General features: G+C 37.8%; 1 protein-coding gene and 1 long non-coding RNA gene across 2 annotated transcripts; both read right to left on the bottom strand.

The window, feature by feature from the left end:
- Positions 1–8,515: 8,515 nt before the first annotated feature.
- Positions 8,516–9,232, bottom strand: LOC112168065. Its single transcript, XM_024305185.2, has one exon. The coding sequence runs from the start codon at positions 9,230–9,232 to the stop codon at positions 8,516–8,518; it is 717 nt and encodes a 238-aa protein (XP_024160953.1).
- Positions 9,233–12,188: 2,956 nt separating this feature from the next.
- LOC121049512 lies at positions 12,189–12,813 on the bottom strand. The gene is made up of 2 exons (XR_005800541.1): positions 12,548–12,813; positions 12,189–12,409 (listed from the first exon to the last, which is right to left on the bottom strand). It is a non-coding gene; the product is annotated as an uncharacterized LOC121049512 (long non-coding RNA).
- Positions 12,814–18,519: the final 5,706 nt, after the last annotated feature.

Genomic DNA, 18,519 nt, shown 5'->3' on the forward strand with positions numbered 1-18,519 from the left:
TTTTGGTCCTTTTCCAAATCACAAGGCCCAGCAATTCTGAATCCAAAAAAAAAAAAAGGGATGATCAGATGATGTCCACATCAAAGAAAATAACATAATGTTAATAGACTAGGTGAAAATAGTAAACTTAACGACTAATAATAAATTTTTACTTATTAAATGATTAGCACTCTAGCATTACATAATCTCTTTTTGAAATTTGTGGGTATAGGGCCATGAGGGCAGTCGTTGATCCTTTGAGGGAGCAGGACTTCCTTAAGCCATCTCTAGTTGTGGCGAATCTCGAAAATTGTGAGTGGCGATCTGTCCTTTTCTTTGAGAGAGCTGCTTGGTTGGTGGTATACATATGGAGACCTTCTTTGTGGTGAAGACGACATGGCTCATGGATATACGATGTTGCAGTAGCAACCTTTGGCGACGGTTGCAATAGTGTTGGCTGTGGTCCAGGCAATGGCGGCATTGATGGGGACTTACGACGTTTGGTAGGAGTGGCTCCAAGTTGGGACAATTGGGTTACGGTTTGTTCAAAGATGGTCGGTGTCGTCAAGGATGGTGGCCAGACCATGATGGCGAAGTGGCTAGTCAGCTGTGATTTCTGGCTAGTTGTTGATGGTTGCCGGTATGGAAGCTAGGGTTTTGGTTCAAGGAGCTTAATCTTAAGATGATATTATGTTATGGTCAGGGGCGGATCTATGTGGTGGGCTATATGGACTCAAGCCTAGACAGCTTTTGGGGCAAAAAACGACCAAGTATATATATCTATCTAATTTCAGCCCATACCCAAAGATAAAGAAAAAGAAAAAAAAGAATAGGGAGGTAAAAGTCGCGTTCTCCCCCACCCACAGCAGCTCACTTCTCTCCTCTCTGTGAGTCTGTGGTCGAGATGTCAAGTCACTCGAGTGCTTCACTGCTTCTCTCTCTTCGCCTGAATCACGTCCTCGACTCCTCAACTATTTTCCACTCAACGGAAATATCAGACCCTCCGCGGCTCCGCCTTTTCTTCTCCATTGCCCGATCTAATGCCCAACAACCCAAGGTTTCTCTCACTCTCCTTTAAGCCAATTTCTTATCTTGTTCGATTTTCTTAATGTGGGTTCACTAGGTTGCTCTACTTTTTTATTAATCATTTGCATCTCTATGCTATCTCACTGATTTAAGAACCAAATTTAACCTCAGACTCTCAAAGCCACTTGACCACTTATGTTTTGATTATGGGTATATTCCATTTCACTTGCAGATTTGCAGAGATTCTTGGCTTCTTGCAGACTGGAGTGTAGTGACCGAGTGATTGCCTGGGTTTCTGGAAGAGTTATGGCCCTCCATGTAATTGTGAGTTGGGATTTTGAGTTTTGGGTATAAGTTGATGATTGGGATTGTTGGATTTGTTTAGGGGATATCGGTTTTGGGTTTGTTTCACTCGGCTTAGTCGGCTATCTTTTTTAAATCTGTCTTGCTTGTGTATAGTGTTTGTGTAGATAATATGAGGCTGAACTGTCAGAGACTCAGAGGCCACGATAGAAAGAAGGGGAGCTATTTAATATTATGAGGCTAACTAATGCTCAATTCCTAAGTTTGATCCTTTTCGTAGCGTTTCGGACTTAATTGACTGCTGTTGAGTGTTGATGCCCTTTCCATCTGGTTAGTGTTACTAACTTTATATTCTTTAGCCTGTTTTACAACAAATGTATGCTTGTAGTTTTTAATTTACGGAGTTTGGTTTTATGTCCCCTTTGTTGTATGTTTTGATTGAAAATAATAAAGACGTGAGGATGAGCCTCCCACTGAAAAAAAAAAAAAATTAGTGTACTTCTAATTAGCCTAGACAACTCTCGGATCCTGGATCCGCCACTGGACTTATGGTCCCTTTAGTTCCTAGGCAGCAATTCAATTCTGACATAGCCCCTCTGGGGTGGATCATTGTATAATGTTACCTACATTTACTAATATATTGGAGTGATGTCCTTTCATGAAAATAAAAATAAAAAGTATTAAACAACTCCAACAGTAATATTCACACTGTTACTAGTGATCAAGGATTTTGCATCCTTGAATTTAATATCAAGTGTTGAGATTAAAAGAATAAATTTTAAGTGTTTTAATCTCAACCCTTGAGATTAAATTCAAGGGTGGATGACCACAAAACTCTTGGTCACATAACATAGTGACCTTGAAATTAAATTCAAGGGTGGATGATCACAAAATTCTTGATCACCTGCTAATTGTGTGATCATCACTGACAACTGCAATCGAAGAACATAATAGATACCCATAAGAAACGCAAGTGGGAGGAAGCCATGGAGGAGGGTGGTTAGCCAGCGAAGGTGCATGTCAACTTGAAAAAAAAAAATATTCCGGAAGATCAACAAAGCCAAGAGGCTTTTAGAAGTGAAGTTGCGGAAGATGAGAATGTGAGGTATGATTGGTGTTGGTGACAAGAAATTATGTAGAGGATATTGACTCACTAATGAATGCAGACTGGATCGGGAGCTGACCGAGAGTGATCTATAAGCTTCCTTTGAGCATTGAAGTTTGACCGTCGGCTCGAGGAGAAGGGGGTACTTGCACAAAACCCTTCGATGCCTAAGTCAGTACGTTTCTCAGTAGTTGAATAGAAAGAGTCGGAATGAGATGATGGACCACGCCCTCGCTAGGATGATGAGATGATGGGATGACTATCGAGGAGTCATATGCCTCCTCGATAGTCATCCCTCTGATGTCTAAGTCAGTACGTTTCTTAGTCGAGTCTAGTAAAAAGAATAAGAATGGGATGATTTACCTTGACGTCGGGCCGCCTTTATATAGGCGATGACTTACTTGGAGGACAACCCGCCATTACTCCCGCTTTTATGGTCGCATTTACTTTCACACTTATGATGATAATCATTGCTGCATTGACGACGGTTAATCATGACTCATTTACGACGGTCATTCATCACGCATTCATAATCGTAATTATTGCGCGTAGTTATTATCGTAATAATAGCCGCATTCATGACTGAAATTTAAAGTCATATTAACTACAAAGTAAATAGCTTTAATTGCGGGCCCAACAAAAGCTGACCACTCCCACAATGCCCCAAATTTTCTCTTTGGACACTCATCCTAAGAGGAAATTTCCATTCTCTGGCTGTTTTGAATCTTGCCTCGAATATTTCCTCGAGCCTTGGCCGTCCCGATTCTTTCCTCGGGCCCTGGCCGTCCTGGCCGCCCCGAATCTTTCCTCGGGCCTTAGCCACCTCGATTCTTTTCTCGGGCCCTAGCCGCCTCAATTCTTTCCTCGATGTGAAGATTCATTTTCAGCATGAGACATGGAATTTGCCCCATTTCCCTTTGAATCCGAGCTTTTGTCTCTTTGAGGCTTGTATTCCATCACTCCCAGTCCTTAGTGATAGAAATGATATTTCCTGAGGTGCAGCTCCCCCATCACTTTTTAGGGAAAAGTGGTTCCCACAGACAGCGCCACTTGTTGGTGATGAAAAATTCCGTAGAGGATATTGATTCACCAATGAATACGGACTGGAGCGGGAGCTGACCGAGAGTGATCTAGAAGCTTCCTTTGAGAGTTGAAGTTTGACCATTGGCTCAAAGAGGAGGGGGTTACGTGTAGAAAACCCTCTGATGCCTAAGTCAGAACGTTTCTTAGAGCAACTCCAACAGTTTCCCTATCATTTTTGTATTATAAGGAAGCAAAAGTCAAACTTTTAGCTTTTTTTTCTTCTCCAACTCTAACAAATTCCCTATTTAACAGTAATCTCTAAAATCTCCATAATTCTTCCTTAAATTTTAGAGATTGCTGTAAATTTAGGGAATTTTGTTTTCTCTTTCCTCTTTATCTCTAAAATAGATATAGTTTTAGGGAATCTATTGGAGCAAAAAAAACTTATTTTTTCCTAAAATAAAGAAAAATCAAAATATAGGGAAACTGTTGGAGTTGCTCTTAGTCGAGTCTAGTAAGAGGAATCAAAATGGGATGGTTTACCTTGACGCCGCCTTTTTATAGGCGATGACTTACTTGGAGGACAAGCCGCCATTACTCCCGCTTTCATGGTCGCATTTACTTTCACACTTATGATGATAATCATTGCTACATTGACGACGGTTAATCATGACTCATTTACGAAGGTTAATCATGACTCATTTACGACGGTCATTCATCGCGCATTCATAACCGTAATCATTGCGCGCAGTTATTATCGTAATAATAGCCGCATTCATGACTGAAATTTAACGTCATATTAATTACGGAGTTAATCGCCTTAATTGCGAGCCCAACAAAAGCTAACTGCTCTCACAATTGGCCATTATTAATGGTCAGAAAATTGCAGTGAAGAGTAGACATTGTGAATGTGGAAGCTTGGATCGCAGGGATCATATTCGCACGTAGAGTGAGCAAAAGCCCTCAAATTTTGTAATACAACCCCGTGAGGAAAAATTATCACAGACTAACTACGTCACAGTCACTACTAACAGGGAGAGAATTAGTGTACGGGCATAGAGATGAATCATGTTCATCCACCTGTTTGCAGTTTGCAAATCCGTTATCTCTTGAAAATATCATATTCCACATAGTACGGCCATCATTCTTCAAAGGAGTTTATGTAGTAACCATCAAAAACCATCTCTATGTGTTGTGGATGACAAACCCAAAATATGACTATTTTGAGCACATGACATTGAACATTAAATAATCCCACAATCTATGTCACAGGAGCAAAATGAATATTTTTGAGGAAACAAAGATTAAAATTATAGAAGCCACATATGGTTGAACGAAAATGATGAGGCTCGGAAACAGTGTTGGGGTAGAAATGTAGAAATGACGGTGAAAGGTGAGAAATCGCCCCGGGGAAGAATTACTTGAGTTTTAGCCATATCAGAACTCAACTGAGACTATGGTTTGATTCTCTCACCATACCAAGAATTGCAAGAAATTGCCAAACATAGGGGGCAGTTAGATTAATTTGGAACAAATGTGCATGACGGTTGGGTAATAAATTGCAGTTCACCCTAGAAAGTTAAAGAGTTTAGCGCCTTCTGAAATTTACCTCAATTCATATGGTGCACGTCTAGACTCACAATTGTCATTCTTTACCGTGTAGTCAATCAAACAAACGGTAGGGTAGTTTATAGGTCTACGAAAACGTTGCACTTGGGATACTTATGTCGAGATTACCACCAAAACATATGGTAATCTGGTGGGTTTCAAATTTTCAATCTATATATCTCGAATTAAAGCACTTCTTATTCTATTCAAGTTATTACCTTCTTTTGCTAGAACTGAACAAGTCAGGGGGACATATATGACTAGGAATTAAGATGGATCTCCCATGGTTGGTTGGTGGATTATGGTAACTGATCACCCACTTACCAATTTGTAAGCATGATTTCAAAAGTAGCTGAAAACTTAAAACTCTTTCAACCATTTTCAAGCATAAATTGGATTCCCATATATAGGACAGTATCATCTACACTTAACTATACTAGCCTAGCTATACTAGCTATATGGCAATTCCAGACAAAATGAATCAAAGTATTGTGCATGTGAACTCTGCCTTCTGTATACTGGAAAAGTTACTTTCACTGAATTGGCTACTTGCACATAATGAGTAGTATTGACTACAACATCTGTTGAAGCAGGACTTCTCTGTGCGTTGCTCAATTGGTATATCTGTTTTTGTTTTTGGCCTTTCAGCACTGAAGTTTCCCTGCAAGCCAAAGCTTTGGCATTTAACCAAGAAGCCGACCCGAAAGTTCCTCGAGGCCTAATACCCTAAACCCCACCCAAGAAAAGACAGTGTATATTACATAAATGGAGGCAGATTTGACTAGAATAATCACACTAGCTGATAAACAGGCTCCTGTCGTTAAGGACGGGTTGCCAGCTTGGTGAAGATGACTCTGTTGAAGAGACACTGAGTTGAGCCAAATTCAAATGAAGTTGAGACTTGGACTTGCTGTTGAAAGTGATTTATGAACAAATGAAAACTTAATTAGAGATCAACTATTCGCAGTCTTCTTCTGCTATTGGTTCAAATAACCAAATTCTGGTTAATTCACAACTTGATTGCTCAACTTCTTTCCAAAAATTCCAACAAAGAAAAGAAAGCTCTTCCTAAAATATACAGTAATTTGAGACTTAAAAAAGTAAGAAATTAGGGATCAATAACCTAAACATAATAGTCAACTTGTTTCATAAAGAAGAGGAATAGCAAAATTCTTAAAGGTGTTGAAATTAGAAACATACTTAAATCACATATCAGATCATTACATTGTCAAGAACGGATCTAAATCAAACAGCTTTGGTCACATATTAGCCACAGATCGGAACAGATCAGAAAGAGAAGCAAATCAAGGTGAGAGATTAGTGCTGAAGAATGTTGGTTAATTTTATCTGACAGTGCAAGCAACAGCGTAAGCCCAAGTCCTGAGATGCTCCTTCATTGCCATATTATCATTGAGATTGAACTGATTCTTATACCCAAAATTCTCCTCCAGAAAAATCCAATCACACCCAGAAACCTCTGCCTTCACATGAAAACCCAAATCAATCTCACCAAGAATCCTTCTCCTGTTTCTCTGCAGACCCCTCTTGCTTCTTGACCTCTTCCTCCTCTGTTCCTTCTCTCTTGGACTTGGACAGTAATATTCCACCACTTCTGCTACATCATCCACATGAGTAATACCAACTTCAGCACATCTGGGTGTGACCGGAACCAAACTCCCGGCCTCTGATTCCGACTCATTCTTATGATCTTCAACAATTGGCAACGCCGGCTTCAACACCTCCTCAATTACATGCTCTTCTTGAACGCGCTTAGTTAAACTAGCAGCACCCGATTCCCAAACCGGGGTTCTGGGACAGAAGACGTTGCTATAGAACCAGAGAGAGTCCAAGCTCTCCATGATAACCCTTTCCATGGAAAACACTCTAAGAAACAAGGAGGAGGAGGAGGCGGAGACTGAAGAGTAGGTTTGTAGTTGACGACATTAATTTTCTATTTGGACGGACTCTTTCGAGAAAGGTGAGGATGAATAAAACACAGCAATATTCTCGTTCTATGCTGACCTAATTACGAAATTGACCTTACAGGACTGGCACTTGGCGTGGAAGTACGGAGGGCAGTTTGGTCCAGTGGGTGGGTGGGGTAACGTTGCGGGACCGGTTCCGTTAATTAAGGTGAAAAGTTACCCAACGGTCGAAAACAACGTGGGGAGACAGATATGATGAAGGTTTTGTTTTCGTTTTACGAAAATGATAAAGAGTGTGGTCTTTAAATGTTTGACCTTCGAGTTAATCGTAACGTATTAAAGTGGAAGATTAGGAATAGAATTTGATGCTAATTACGTCATTAAGTGCATTATTGGTTAGAATATAAATCAGAATTTGAAAAGGAATTTGATTCCACCATGATTGTTTCTTTTTCTCAAAAGTTCCAAAAAAAAAAAAAAAACTTGACTGGTTCTTTTCAGTTGGGCCCGACAGCGGGCCTGATACCACGAGGCAATTCTTACTTGTTGCAGCCCGGGCCCATGAAATCATTTTCAGCATTCTGACCCTTTGTAGTATAATTTGCACGTGTTGTCTGGCTTATCACATTGATGAACCAATCAAAAGATCTCTTTACTCAATGTGCTATGGATTGCTTTCATTTTGGGATCTTACTTCACATGTACAAAAACTATCTCATATGTATTAAGGGGATAAGAATTTACGGCTTAGGCTTCGGGATTTTGATTGCATTGGGTGATGGTTATTGAAAAACCAAATTTTTTTTTACAATAATGAACTATCCACGTAAGGAGCTTTTGCGCCGAATTGTCACCAAGTGAACAAAGGTAGGAACAGTCGTCATGACAAGGTAAACGCGATAAGAACTAGCTCTATAAGAGGAAAAAGAACATAATAGTCTAAAATAGCAGTGAAGATGAATGCACAACTACAATGTTAGAATAGAAGGCAACAAACAACCATGACACTAGCAACACCTTCTACACTTGCGGCCATTTTGTTAGTAAATTATTCTTCCGCATAGAAGATTTTTGAAGAATGATGTAGAAACTACATTTGATAACTACATTTTTGTATTTATATTACATGATTGAAGAAAATTGAGACCCTTTGGTAAGAAAGAAATTCCTCGCTCTCACACTTAAAGACGATAACGAGTAATTGTGGTGCTTAAGCAAGCACACATGTTTCCGGGAACTTGCATTGATGGCTGAGAAATTTCAATGCTCTTATACATATCTGCCTACTAAATATATCCAAGAAGTTTCAATTTTGAATTCTTCAAGTTTAGACCAATAAACCAAAATGCAGAGTAAAGCACCGGAAAGCTGAAGTACATACAACTAAGCAGATTGAAAATGGAAAAGAGAAAGTAAAGCAAAACTTATATACCTTAATTTATTCACATTTACAAGATTGAACAACAATTTGGTTGATCTAAACCTTCTGTATAAAGAATAGAATAGAGAAAGTAAAGCAAAACTTATAATTAAACTAGCTTCAATGTCATCTAACTGTAGAAGCAACAGTATGAGCCCACCATTTGAGATTGTCCTTCATGTCAATTTCATTGCTCAAAGATGGAAACCTCCAATCCATCAATGGCTTCTTCTCTTTCTTTCTCTTCTCCATCACCTCCCACGCTTCAGAAAGATAAGGCCTTGAAATCGCAGACTCATCATCAAAAGCTTCCTCGTCTACTTCACCATCATCTTTCTTCCCCAATTTTTTCAGACCAGGAATGATTGAAGCCAAGTTTGAGTCTTTGTCTTCTTCTGAGAAAACAAATCCCAAATCCATAAACCCTTTTAGCTCCTCAAACTGAAGGTCTGTCAAGCTCTTGCTCCCGCCCTTCTTCCTTCTTCTCTCAATTTTTGCCTTCTTCGATGACTCTGTTTCATGTTTTTGTACTGGAATATCTTCCATTGATTCTGTGGCTTCTTTTCCAGAAATAATGGTGGTGAGCTTTGGTCTGTGGAGGACTGAGTCTGGCGAGAGAGAGCCGCAATTCATAAAGCTCGTTTTGGAGCTCAAATCTTCGCTCATGGATCTAGTATGGAGGCTTGGAATGCGTAAGACCTCTGGTTTTGATGGTTGTTCTTCAATTTCATGAACTGGGGCAGCTTCAAATCTTGATGAGTTTGCTGAAAATGGTTGTTTCTTGAGGATTTCAAGCTCAAACCAGTAAGAATCAAAGAGCTCCATGATTTGCTCTGCTTCCATTAATGGCGTTGTGGCTGCTGAAGAAAACAGAGACTAGAAGATTCTAGTTTTGTGATTGTGCAAGTAGGCCTTTGAAAGGCTTTGATATATAGAGCTTCCTTGGTTCCAAATTTGCCCTTGAAGTGATCCAGATATTACTGGAAAAATTCAACCTTTACTACACGTTTTCCATTCGGGGGTCTTTTTTATAATTGCATGTTGTTTTTACTTGGGATTTGTGAGGGACATTCCAAGAAAGCAAAAGGGGGTTGAACGTGTTGAGATTTGGTGGCTTAAAGAAAAGGCCAATATATTGACGCGTGTGGTTATCCTGGATTAGTTTAGCTTGGATTTTCTTGATTAATTATATTGTGTATTACTTTCAAATTTAGCTCTTTACCTGTTTGCATTTCTTGATGTTTCCATGGTATGAGACTATGAGGAGATATTTACTATTCCTAAACATAGTTGGAATCCTAATATGATAAAAGGGATAAAGATGTCATCGTTGTTTACTACTTTACTTGCAACCAGCTTTGAATGAAAGAGAATCATTTTGTTCCATGAGTTTCTATACTTATACTACAAAAATATATATATATATATTGTAAGTTACGATTTATTTAAAGTGATAAAATTTATTTATTCTATGAGAATTGGATTGCATAATGAAAATATGCAACCTCATCGGTATCACTCGTTCTTTTCAAGAGTTTATATCCAATTCATTCCGATATTATAAATATGTAATAATTACACCTATAACAATTCGTCATTCAACCCAATCAAGTTCAAGAAATAAACCTAGTCCACAGGATGAACTCCTATAATTGTGGGATTGTTGGTTGTAGCTGATGCAGAACATGATTGTGTACAATTTGTCTGCACTGGAAACTACAAAAACATTTGATATGTTGGTGACATGTCCATCATATCATATGAGTGTTGCAGTTTGCTGCACCACCTAACAATAATGAGCGAACCGATTAATGGCCATAGCAATAATGTTTTCTTGCTTCAGATTTACACAAAATAAACCTAACGGCTGTCATAAATATGGTGGATGGATGCATATATATCTCTTTGAGGTAGTTGGTCCAATTGAATTTGACATAAACTTGCAACCTAACGAGTGGGTAGGATCTGTGTGCAGAGATTTATCTCTATCTGGCATGATCAAGTGTAGCTAGAGAATTCTCTAGCTCGATCTAAAAGAGAAAGAGGGACATAAAACCTTAGGATCGATGGAAGAGGGTGTAGTAGTGGTACTTGAATTTACTACATACAGCTGGGTTTTAAAATTGGATTTTTATCCTTATGCATGGTAATATAATAGAGTCATGCATACACCTGTCGATGAATTTTCTTTGGAAGCTCAAGGAACGTTGAATAGTCATGACTCATGAGACGCAACACACTGTGGTTGAATCACCTTTCATGTTTTTGATGTACTTTTTGAACAAAGCAGAACAATTTCATTCACAATAAGTTACTAGATACAAGATCCAAGATACAGCAATGAATATTATGAAGTATGATTTGTTATCAAAATAATCATACAACAAATAGTACTGTTTAACAATTCCAACTGAAGCTCTCTTATTATAAGTACAAAATGTTTCAAACATACAAATTAAATATAAAAAAACTTGAATCCGACTACTAAATAATGTCTTGAATCGATTGAATGCAACATTGTCATATTTTTTTTACGTACCATATTTAGGGTTACCTTAAAATATCATTGTTCTTCGACTTGAGGAATAAAATTATCTCATTCCTAAAAATTACATAAGCATAACTGGACCGAGTCTATTCTCACTCAAATAGTATTATATTTTAGGATGGTTGAGTTTGCAGTCATATCAAGGCTCATTCTTCCCCTGAACCACTCGTGCTGCTCACATTTGGAAGCAGAGAAAAAGTTCCATAGCGTTTATCTACTGCTGTGTATAAGAGGACAATTTTGAGATGTAAACCAAGAAAAATACAAGTCTAGTAGATATACATAATTAGATAGCGTGTGAAGCTGAAAAATATCAGTAAACAACATATATAAGATAGACCATATATATTAAAAAATATTCCGATGATACTCACATGTTGATAATTTAAGAGTTTAATTAATCACATGTGGATTATAGTTTTAGAGTAGTCAAACTCTAACACAACATGAAATATTAAAACTCAGTTTCCACGTGCGTCTGTTCCTTTCAACCAATGAGTCGTTCAAACCGAGAGCTAATTACAGAGTCTCTGCTTCAACGTTCACACGACGTAGTTCTAATTCTCAAGACTGATCAATGCTTGTGAATTTCTTCTCTCTCTTTTTTATTTTATTTATTTATTTCTGGGATGAATGAGATTATAGTTAGGTATAACTAACTTTTGCTAAGCAATCTTAATCAGGTTTAGATTTGCCATTAACTAATGACTGGGGAAACTCAGGAAGTCAGAGCAGAATATTATACTGGCGGCTAGCGATGTGAATCAAGTATGTGTTTTCATTTCTTTTTGCAAATACATAATGATGAATAGCATTTGTCAACTGAAGCAGTTGAGCATCAAACTGGTCAATTCCGGCTGTGTCATAGTGAGCTAGGTGATCAATGACGTCGGATGCTTCATACAGTTTTTTTTTTTCTTAATTAGCAAGAAAAAAGAAGAAGAATTCTTCATCTATTTCTTGCTGAAATTTATAGTAGTACTAGTTGATGTCTTGATGATGAGGCCTTGGGTTTGAGAAGAACTAGTAAAATATGGTTAATATTTTGAAACTGTAATATAGGGTTAAAATGCAAGTATTTCCGTGATGAAGAATTATTTAGGGTTTTATTCTTGGTCTTTTGAATGAGTTATCATGGATTCAGGTAAGCGGTTAGTTAATTTTGGGCGTTCAACCAATTAATTGATTTGAGCTCTTTTTAATATTTGTGTTAGGCTGTTAGCTAGCTAGGGTATATCATTGAGATTATTATTCCTAAAATAATATGTATACTTGAACCAAGTTGGATTTGGTTTACAATAAAATCCAACCTCAGCGCTAGCTCGAGGTACATACATGGCTATCTCATGTGGACCAGTCCTCCTTCTAACTGAAGCTCAAATCACGAATAAGAAACCAGTCAAACCACATCGATCAGTACTGAGCAAACTAACAGATGCATTATTCTCAATAATTAGGTCATACATGTATACCTGCATGCATGTGCAATTAACTAATGCATCTTCTCAAAAAGAAAAAAAATTAACTATGCATATCCAGGATCCCTCCGTGCACATATACATAAGTAAATTTGTATAGCGTAATGGGAGTATAATACGTTACTTACGTACCTAGATGTAGTAGGTCATGAACACATGGGAGTGGATGATGAACATTAATTTGCAAAGCTGAATTGCCGGGCAAATCTCCTTTGGCAGTGAGCTCACTCACTCTACAGATAGACTTCAACCCATAATCGGTCATATTATATATACAATTGAGTAGTGGGTAACTGCCAGAGGAATATTTGCCCAGTAATGCACCTCATGCATGCACCAGCTTCAATGTGACTCATTAGCTCCTTCCCTAGGATCATTGGCTTTGACTAAGTACTTGATTTCTCGATGAACAGATATGAGGCTCCAAATCGAAATATATAGATGACGAACGGGTGAAGAAAATCTGGAATCCGCCATGGAAAAAAGGATATTCCGAGCACATCCTTGTACAGTATCGAGGAAGTGGTCCTGTAGGATGTAATTACTTTCGAGGTATATATATGGAACATTCCTTTCCCCACACACACACACACTCACCAAAAAAAAAAAAAAAAAATCTAGCGACTACGTACGTATGGCATTTTACTATATATACATCCAGTTAACACCAATTTGCTAAGTTAGGCACCCGCCATCAAATTCTAATAAACCAGACAATAACTGTGAACTTCTATTAAAATTGCATGGACTTGATTGTCGTTATTAATATTTTCTTTCATGTCATTAACCACGGGGTAGCCATACATCATCTTAATTTACCTAATTGATTTTGTAATGGTGAAATTATTTGAACCTATGTCTGTCTCTACTAGTTCTTCTCAATATCCTACTCTCTAGCTATTTCATCAAAATAGTAAAGTCTCTTTATATATGATTAATTTTGTAACATGTATAAGCAGTCTAGGCGTCTAGCAATAGTCCAGATATATATACACATTTGTACATACTTGCATGCTAAGTAATTAGTCGGAACATGTCATATATATGCATTCACAGAATACATCCACTGGTCCCAAAAACTTTCGCCATTGCTTAAAGAAGAGGAATAAAGATGCATGTCAACTCCTTTAGTAAAAAAAGGTCGACTTAAGTTGGAGTACATCAGAAGGAAGAGAGAACCAAGAATATTAGATGTGATAAATTAATTAAAAACTAAAAAATCGGCATCGAGTACCAATCAAAATGCAGAGCTCTATGGCATTTGCCAAACGTCCTTTTTCATATTGGTCATTTGGTCCATCAAAATTTCCCAAAATCTTTCTGTCTATTTGGTTTTAATTTTGCTGATAATACAAGAATATATGAAGAATGAAAGCATAAGTAGATATGCTAATCCAAATTGATGTACCACCGAACCATTGTTAGCGTTTTAGGAAAGTGATGCGACTGTGTTGACTTTGAGAATGTTATGTTGGTGTCTATCTATATATGGCCACTTTCTGCCTAGCAGTGATTGCTCTGCAATTATCAACTTGGCATTGCAGTGCCATCGTCTTTAATATTCCAATTAATTAAAACCATTTAAATTTAATAATTACGAGTTCGTCGTCCCAGTCCCTGTCCCCAGGAGATTCGAGTCATTAACAACTCAGTACGTATAATTATCTCTATTAGAACGGTTTAACTTAATAGATTTAGCTAATGATCGAAGTTGTGGATGAAATCATGAGCGGTCTGCAGTCCTGTCCTTGGGGTATTGCATGTGCTCATGACGTGCATAAAGTGGGATTATTTGATTTCATGTGGAATAGGGGACCAGGAGAGCATGAAAGAGATAGAGGAACCTAGGGATAGCTCTACCGGAAGCGTATAGAGCATATCCATTTTGTTTCTGGAACGGCATATTCAGAAGCAGGTGCGAATATCTCTTGTTCATGGTAATATTAAAGGGCTACTGCATGTACGTGATTTCACAAACCAATCCATGATCATGGTGTCTAGAGCTAGATAAGTAACTAGCTAAGCTTCGTAGTTGTACGTGGTTGATGAATAACAGTGCGGTCCTCCTTTGGCATGGAGAAATGCATGCATGAATGGATGCCCTAATCACATGTACGACATGCTTTTCTGCTTTGCCAAAGGAGAATTGCCCTGCCATTCCCTCCACGATGGTCTGTCATGGATGCCACTGCAAAAGAAGAAGAACGATTTCAGAAGTCTTCAATTGATCCATTTCGGCCTATTTAATTACTGATCAACTATCAATCAAAGCTTCATATTTGCGCTAATTAAGTTGTTATACTTAGTTAGTTTCTTATTTCATTTTCAGGTAAATGCAGATGAAGTTTTGCGCCAAAATGTTGCGATGTAGTGCTGCCGGGTGTTCCCCAGAATGAAGCATCAAGGGTATATGCAATTAAAGTGGCTAGCTTAATTACACCAAATCAGTACCAACTTAGATGCATGCGTTCGTACTGTTCCAAGATTTGCCAGGCCAGCTGATCTAATTCAAGTTCTAACACTCCAAGGAGAGTTTGTTGATTATGCTACCTAATCAGAAGATTCGATCAGAACAGAACGTTAAAATAATTGCTGTTGAGCTGAAATTTGTGAAGTTTGCTTTAAGTCGACTGTTAACGGTGCTTGAATTAATGTGCATGTATATACATGATCTGATTATTCATCAATAAAAAAAATTTATATCGCAATATAATTGATCGCTTAATTGCTACTCCAACTTGAACCCATTCACAATCAGAATCTTCCCGACTCCTGAGTGTGCTTCGCCTAGTTCTGGATCCTAAGCTATGAAATTTCCCAGTCCACCTGTTGGGCTAGGGCTGGACTCTTGGGGCAGTTTTTTTTTCCCGAAACCGTCGTCGACCGAACCGCCACGGCAGTACGTTTTTCAAATTCACAGCACCGGTCTGGACCAAATCGGATTATCCACCAGAGGAGCAGCTTTGGTCTTGATAGCTAATTTATAAGCGAATCTTTTCTTTATTCACACATAAGATTTTTGTTTATAGTATAGGTAAATAAGGGTCTTTCCCATACAGGACTCAAAACATTGACCACTGTTCCTAACGATCAGCAGTCAAAAATATAATTAAAAACCTAATCTAAACTATTCAGAAATAATGAAAATTTATAGGAGTGAATGATGCGGGAAGCGTGAACACGATAGTAAGAGGCTCCGTCAAGCGTCGAAAGCCATATGAGATGAGCTAGAATCCACTAGCAATTACGGGCACAGCCGTAAGAAAGATAGAGAAACTTCTCTAATATTTGGGTTTTTATTGATAATTTGAATGAAAATTACAATCGAAGAGGTGCCTTATATAGGGCACATAGCATAAACCTAATACAACTAGAAAACATAAAGAACAATTTATTGTAGACTAAAACTAGAAAACCTAATTAAACCTGATTAAATAAAATCCTAGATACTAAAGAATATTACGCTTGGAATCCCAATCAAGATTTTGCTCGAGAATCCCGATATATCCAAAAGAGTAATTTATGATTAATTTCATCATTAAGAAGCCTATTTGAATACCAATTTCTAATATTCAAATTATTCTTCTTAATGTGAAGACGCTTCTTTCTTTTCGAGATTTTTGGTTGAAATTGGCTAAAATCTCGTCCTACATCAGTCTCCTCCACTTGAAAAGAACTCGACCTCGAGTTCCTCTTGTATGCAGCTCGATCATTAGTAGAAATAAAACATGATAAGCCATCAACTTCAATATTCTCGAAATTAAAAGGTATCACCATGAATCCAATACCGTAGACAAGTTTAGAATAAGCATCTTGAAACTTGAACTCCCCCACTTGAAAAGGAATGGGCAATGACTTCTCATTGGGTTGATCTTGAACACAATTAGGCATGCATGACATGGATATCGATGTGATGAATGGATCAGCTTCCTTATCCTTAATGAGTTTCTCTTCAATATTCAAAGTTGCTTCTTCATGTTCCTTTTCACACACCTCAGGATGGTCATTCTTGATGTTCTTCCTTCTAGGCTTGATTTTAATTTTGTGCGACTCCCACCTAAATAAATATGTGTTGTCTTTGCAATAACCACCTTTGACGCTTTCATGCCATGGTCTTCCAAAAAGCACATTAGTGTCGTCCATGTCAATCACATGACAAGTAATCTCTTCTTTATAAAATTTTCCCATAGAGACAGGAACTTTACAAACCTCTGTTACTTGTGCATATCCATCCTCTCCAAATTGAATCCAGTACGGATCACTCAGCTTCACTGGCGATAATTGAAAATAATCCACAACTTTGTTTGCTACAAAGTTCTCTCGTAGACCATTGTCAATTATTACAGAGCATACCTTGTCTTTGATGACACATGTAGTTAGGAAGTCGTCATAATCCGGCGTTGTGAATATCCAACGTTCCATGTTTTTTTTTTTTTTTCTCTTTTTTTTTTTTTTTGGATTGATGAGGTTGTCCTAGGGCGAATCCCTTGGCATGTTCCTCTTCAACGAACTTTCTTTGATAGATACTCTACGACCAGCGTCGTTGAGGTTGGTGGTAGTGAACTTCTCCCTTGGATCGTCGTCTGCTAAGAAGCGGGCGATACCCGCTCTGATACCAAATGATGCGGGAAGCGTGAACACAATAGTAAGAGGCTCCGTCAAGCGTCGAAAGCCATATGAGATGAGCTAGAATCCACTAGCAATTACGGGCACAGCCGTAAGAAAGATAGAGAAACTTCTCTAATATTTGGGTTTTTATTGATAATTTGAATGAAAATTACAATCGAAGAGGTGCCTTATATAGGGCACATAGCATAAACCTAATACAACTAGAAAACATAAAGAACAATTTATTGTAGACTAAAACTAGAAAACCTAATTAAACCTGATTAAATAAAATCCTAGATACTAAAGAATATTACGCTTGGAATCCCAATCAAGATTTTGCTCGAGAATCCCGATATATCCAAAAGAGTAATTTATGATTAATTTCATCATTAAGAAGCCTATTTGAATACCAATTTCTAATATTCAAATTATTCTTCTTAATGTGAAGACGCTTCTTTCTTTTCGAGATTTTTGGTTGAAATTGGCTAAAATCTCGTCCTACATCAGTGAACTAGACACAAAGAGCGACTATCACACAAATTTTTTTAATTTTTGGAGTTGTTTTACTATTTTAAATAAATATGGGAAGGCAGAGGATAGAAGCTGAAAACTAAGAAAACAGATTTTGAAGATGGTTTTGTAATCAATATGATGAAGCTCGTTAGGGAAGATACAGTCCACCTCTGACAATCACACATAAGACAATTTGTTTAATCCAATTTATTTTAATCTAGAGATGAAAATACTCAGGTTGGCTCGGTATGCTGAAACACAACTTATTACCCTTTCTTACTTTGTACGCTAGGCAGGAAGTGCTTTACACCTAGGCTTTTTCTAACATGCAACCTAAACTCCTAAAGGACGCTTCTTAGGTTTAACATACAAACAATTATTAGGGTTTAAAGGGTTTGAGACATCATTAGGCTTCACAAAAACTTAGCGCCTTGCTAAACCTAGGACTTAATTTACTTATTAGTGAAAACTAATAATTGCTTCTCTAGAAGGTTTGAGGAGTCCAACTATTGACACAGGCATCAAACAATCAAAGCGGTACAATCCTAACATGCATACTAAGTGTGCACTCAAAGCATACAAGCAAGCATTCATCAATGGAAAAATAGTAAACTAAAGTCTCATCTTGAATTAAAAAAAAATAAAATCAAAGACCAAATCATCGGGCTTCAGGCATCCCCCTAACTAATAAATACTTAGTTACTCATAAAAGAAAATAAAGAAGAATGAGAAAAAGAAGTCGCAGCAAAGGCTACCAGAGGGAGGGTGGGAGGGAGCTTTTTCAGATATTTCACAACCCTTTTATATTGCTCTTTAAGCACCAATAACCAATAAAAACTTGACAAGCAATAAAACATTAAAAACAGATTTTTTTTACTGTATAAAACTTAAAAGCGGCACCGAGATGACCAGTTCGATTTGGTTTCCGGCATCGATCAACCGGTTAGGTCCGGTTCCGGTTTCTTCTCGTCGGTCCTATGCGG

Source organism: Rosa chinensis, chromosome 5 (genome assembly GCF_002994745.2).
Source record: "Rosa chinensis cultivar Old Blush chromosome 5, RchiOBHm-V2, whole genome shotgun sequence".
Lineage (NCBI taxonomy): Eukaryota > Viridiplantae > Streptophyta > Magnoliopsida > Rosales > Rosaceae > Rosa > Rosa chinensis.